The following is a 4,549-nucleotide window of genomic DNA, read 5'->3' on the forward strand; positions in this document are numbered from 1 at the left end:
TTCTTTCAATTTTGAAGGTTTTTGTGAGATTTATGCAATTCACTTTTATATTAAAGCTAGGTATTTCGCGAATAGTGATTAAAACTAGAGAAAAATGGACTATCTTGGAGCTTTGTCCTTTTTTAAATGGGAAATGATTTGCTAGTAATTCAATATTGAGGCTTACATTGATACTTGTGGTTAAGGGCCACGCAAAGTGGTCTCGTTACAATGTCCATCTTTAGTCATCGACCAAGTGGAGCCATAATCAACTTCATTTTTGTTTTTTGCCCTTCAAAAAAGAAAAGACATACATGATTTGTTTGAGTCTAAGGTCGGTTACACACCAAAAAAGGGCCGCCCACTTTCTAAACTTTGACCAATCAAAACACTTATTTAACGGTTGGCGTCCGCAGTCCTTTACACACTAGAGAGGACATGACCTGTTGTTTACCTGTTAAACAGGTGAACTCCCCACCCACTTTTGGACGGGGAGTCTCCCCTGCCCACTTTGTAAAGTGGCGGACAAGGGTGTACTTTTTGCATTTGCAACCAATCAAAAGATTTATAAGTTTATTCTTTTTTATTTTTTTACAAACTGTGTCCCTTTGGTGTGTAAAGGTATGACACCCATGTTTGTGCCCAATTTCAAAAAGTGCATGCCCACACTCTGGGCGGGGGTTGGCCATCCATTACTTGGTGTGTAACCAGCCTAAGTTGTTTCAAATTTGAGGGCTGATAGGCATGTCCTGAAATGGAGCACGCGGTACTAGCATTAAGGTTCGAGTGAGAAAGCGCACATTTTTCAAAAGGGAAGGAAGGTGCAACGAAGAAAAGGTCAGAGACTCGGAGTGCAGTATGCACGCTGCACATCTCTGTTTCCACGGTCGAGGGACCGATAGGACAAAAACGACTAGTGGGAGTCTGGACACGCAGGTGCTGGGAGGAATCCTCAGCGTCTTCCTCTCTCCATCCTCCAAGAAAATGTTCTCTCTTCCGTTCCGTGCATTATCGGCAATGTATCGTGTCTAATGCATGGATATAAGTAATGGATGCCGAGCCCCCCTTCTTATATAAAAAGGTGCGGCGGCTAACACCCAGCACGCTTCCGCCAACGCCACCGGTCTAGTGTCGCTCTGATTACGCCCTCCCTCCCCCCGCCGTCTCTCAATTCATTCTTCTCATAGACTCCATTTTCTCTGTCTCTTTATTAATCCTGCACTCCAAGTCTCTTTCTTCGTCTATCAATATAATTAAAGCCCCGGCGGCCATGGCCGCTCGCCTGATCAGCAGGATCAACAGCAATATCGCCGCTCTCACTGGTCACGACGATAGCCACAATAATGATCAGGATATGTTTACGGAGGATGATCTGTTGCCCGGATCACTGGAAGACATCATGAAAAGCTCAATCGTGTCTTCTCATCCAGCTTATACGTACTCCGACGTCCTTGCCGGGCCCGATGTATACGATTGGTCAAACAATTATTATCCGACAGCGCAGCTTGACGATCCATTTAATTTGGTTCCTTCTAGTTCCAGTTCAGCTGCACACGAGTCAATCGAGGATGATCAGATATTAGACATGCCATGGGATGGTCAGGAGTGCAGCAGCAGCAGCAGCTTGCAGTGGCCGGTGGATCAATGGTCTCCTCCTTGCAGTACTACTAATTATGGCAACCCTGAATCATGTTCCTTCACCGCTGTGATGGACAGCCCTCTCCACTTGACAGACAGGTCTCAGCATTCAGATATTACTGATCAAAACAGCTTGCAGCCATGTCAGCTCAATGCACTGTCCCTCGATACCTTGTTGCAGTCTTGGAGTTCTGCAGAAGCTCATGACCAGACTGCAGCTATGGCAGCTTGTTATGATGCCTTCCCGGCCTGCTGTCCCCAACTGCAGAATGCTGCGTCAAGGTAAATCCCTTTAAGACGTTGGCGCATTGGCAATCTCAATTGAACTCACATTAATGTTTAGTGCATGATCAATTGCTGTCTCGATGAACCCGTATACTAATCAGGGTGCACTCCCTTTTTCTATTGTGAAGCAAAATGCCTTCCCGCAATGATGGTACGGGCCGCATGGAGGACGATATTGCTGCCACAAGCTCCACATCAGAAGACAGCTTGGTTCATAAATTCTGCATTGAATGCAATAAGATTGCCATTGATGATGGCTACACATGGAGGAAATATGGCGAGAAGAACATCATGGGCAGGGCGTATAGGAGGTGTGCACTCTCTCCCCCAACCGGGCAATGTGTCATTATTCACTAGTGGAGAAGTTGTTGCCCTTCAGTGGGCATTCAATACTATCACTATTCTTGCTACAATCGCCTTGTAATTTGTAAAGCAAGAGAAAGAAACAAACAAATTCACATATGCTTCTAGTTCCAAGTGAACGTTAATTTTTGAAACTGCCTTGCTATCTAGATAGCTAGCAAGTAGAGTCGACGAACCTAATTGCTAGGAAGAACACAAGGTTCATTCATTACAGAACCAATTTTACTAAGGAACAAGGAAACCTTGTTTTAAAGAATGTTGGGCTGGGTTTAAAACCAATTTGGCTTGGTTTCTTCCTATCTAATCACTAATGCTTTGCACATTCGGTGTTTGTAATTACAGGGGATACTTTCGTTGTGCTCAAAGCGGATGCATTGTAAAGAAGCAAGTGGAAAAATCATCTGACAAGGAAGGCTTCGTGTTGATCACCTACTTTGGCAAGCATAACCACCACCCAACACACAAATCAGTGTGCTAGCATTAGCACTTCCCAACCTCAGCATATTTATCCCCCTTAGGTAGAGGTAGATACTAGTATACGTGCATTTAAAATCATAGACCTTCACCACCATCACCTTTCTGTATGTGCCACAATTACCTATGCATTTAGGTTCATGAACTTCACATCTTCAAGCAAGGAGCAATGATTGAGGCAATGAGGAGTTTGCCTCTTTCTTTAGTTTGATTGGACTCTTGTTGAAGTGCTGCTACTTAGATGCCACTCCAACATTTTAATAGCCCAGTTGTTGCATTACTTTGAGTATTGGCAATTAGAGGCTTTAAAAGATGATTGCTCTACAAAAGTCTCTTCTCATCTCTCTCTCTCTCTCATATCAAATTCATGCAATCCATGATTAATTTGTACAACATCATATGCTACAAAAATGAAATAGTTTTGTAACATATCGTCTTGATTATCTCCTCCTTGTTTTCTCCATTTTTGTACATCTCTTGCACTCAAATTTGGACTTGAGGGACATTATTGGAGTTTCTTGTTAAAAATCATTCAATTCTCACATCCATGAAGTTGACAACCCTTTCAATACTAGAACTAGGCTAGAGTTTCAATAACAAAATACAATATTGTGAGGGATATTTACAATACAATGCTCCTAGTATATTTACTTTGGGGGATACTTACTCATGGTGTATTTACTATTGCTAAATCTTCTCTTAAGTATTTTCGGTCTATGTTTTTTGGATTTAAACCTTTTTGCTTGCATGAATATGGCCTATAAGTGTTTAACCAACCAAACCCTAACCCATTTACCATATACAAACTATCAACATTTAAGGTGGGCTCCATATTTTCATTCTCTTGAGATCCATTCTTATCTTGTGCACACCTACAAAGGATACTAGTAGATGTTATATGTGCAAAACTTTCATTCAAATGGGGCTTATAATCTTGAAAAATCCTTGTCACATACTAAGTGATTTCACACATTTCTTAGAAATGATAGTACTTTAGATTGAAACTACCAACAATTATTGTTGGTTGATCGAGTGTAGTAGCAAATCTAAATTCATTTCATGATTTCCTTATTAGATCAATCTTTATCTCTCTTTGTCTCTGTCTCTATCTTTCTCTCTCTCTCTAAAAGCTATATAGGTCTATTCAAGTGAATCATTGTAGGCATTTGCTTGAGTTTACTATGGATAAAGCAAAATGACAAGGTCTAGAAACTTTAGATGAATTATTGTAGATGTATGTTTGTGTGCGTGTAGATAAAGTATGTAGATAAAGTGTTATAGCTTATAAAGTTCCTTCACCCCATGCGACATTCAAACACACACACAAACACACAAACACACAAAATACAATAACATCTCGTTAGTGTACTTTAAGAAAGGTTCATTATAAAAGCAAGTATTTGTAGGACTTAAGAAAACTAATTAAGTAAAAGGAAAAGGTTGATACAATAAAATCTAAATGGTGTACCTTAAGGAAAGTTCACTTTAAAAGTAAGGTACTATAAAATCCCAAGGAGTCCACCTATAATAAATCATTTATATAATGTGTGTTTAAATGATATTATGAAATGTTCAAATGATATTATGAAATACCCTTTCTTTATATGCTATCAGGCCTTAAATTGACCCCTTTTACTTTATTAAACTTATGATTTTTTTTCAAATTATAAGTTGAAATTTTCTTTTGTAAATATAATCATGTAGATTTTACTAAATATAATGCCCTTTCTTTTGAACTCACGTGGTATCTTACATATTTAATAAGGTGAACCCCTCAAGTATAAAATAGGGTGATAAAATAATGTCTTCA

At 39.7% G+C, this 4,549-nt stretch overlaps 1 protein-coding gene across 1 annotated transcript; it reads left to right on the top strand.

The window, feature by feature from the left end:
* The first annotated feature begins 1,111 nt into the window (after positions 1 to 1,111).
* Positions 1,112 to 3,089, top strand: LOC148040253 (uncharacterized). The gene is made up of 3 exons (XM_087666371.1): positions 1,112 to 1,899; positions 2,031 to 2,213; positions 2,608 to 3,089. Exons 1-3 carry the CDS (start codon positions 1,250 to 1,252, stop codon positions 2,741 to 2,743), a joined length of 969 nt encoding a protein of 322 aa, XP_087522497.1. The 5' UTR covers positions 1,112 to 1,249; the 3' UTR covers positions 2,744 to 3,089.
* The last annotated feature ends 1,460 nt before the right edge of the window (positions 3,090 to 4,549 follow it).

This window comes from Lygodium microphyllum, chromosome 2 (genome assembly GCF_053477565.2).
Source record: "Lygodium microphyllum isolate KBCC chromosome 2, Lygodium_microphyllum_v1.1.10, whole genome shotgun sequence".
NCBI lineage: Eukaryota > Viridiplantae > Streptophyta > Polypodiopsida > Schizaeales > Lygodiaceae > Lygodium > Lygodium microphyllum.

Excerpts from the sequence above, each read along its gene's own strand:
- LOC148040253 (XM_087666371.1), top strand. The coding sequence starts at position 1,250 with ATGGCCGCTCGCCTGATCAGCAGGATCAACAGCAATATCGCCGCTCTC. Across the intron at positions 1,900-2,030 it reads CTGCAGAATGCTGCGTCAAG|CAAAATGCCTTCCCGCAATG; the intron begins GTAAATCCCTTT and ends TCTATTGTGAAG. Across the intron at positions 2,214-2,607 it reads ATGGGCAGGGCGTATAGGAG|GGGATACTTTCGTTGTGCTC; the intron begins GTGTGCACTCTC and ends TTGTAATTACAG.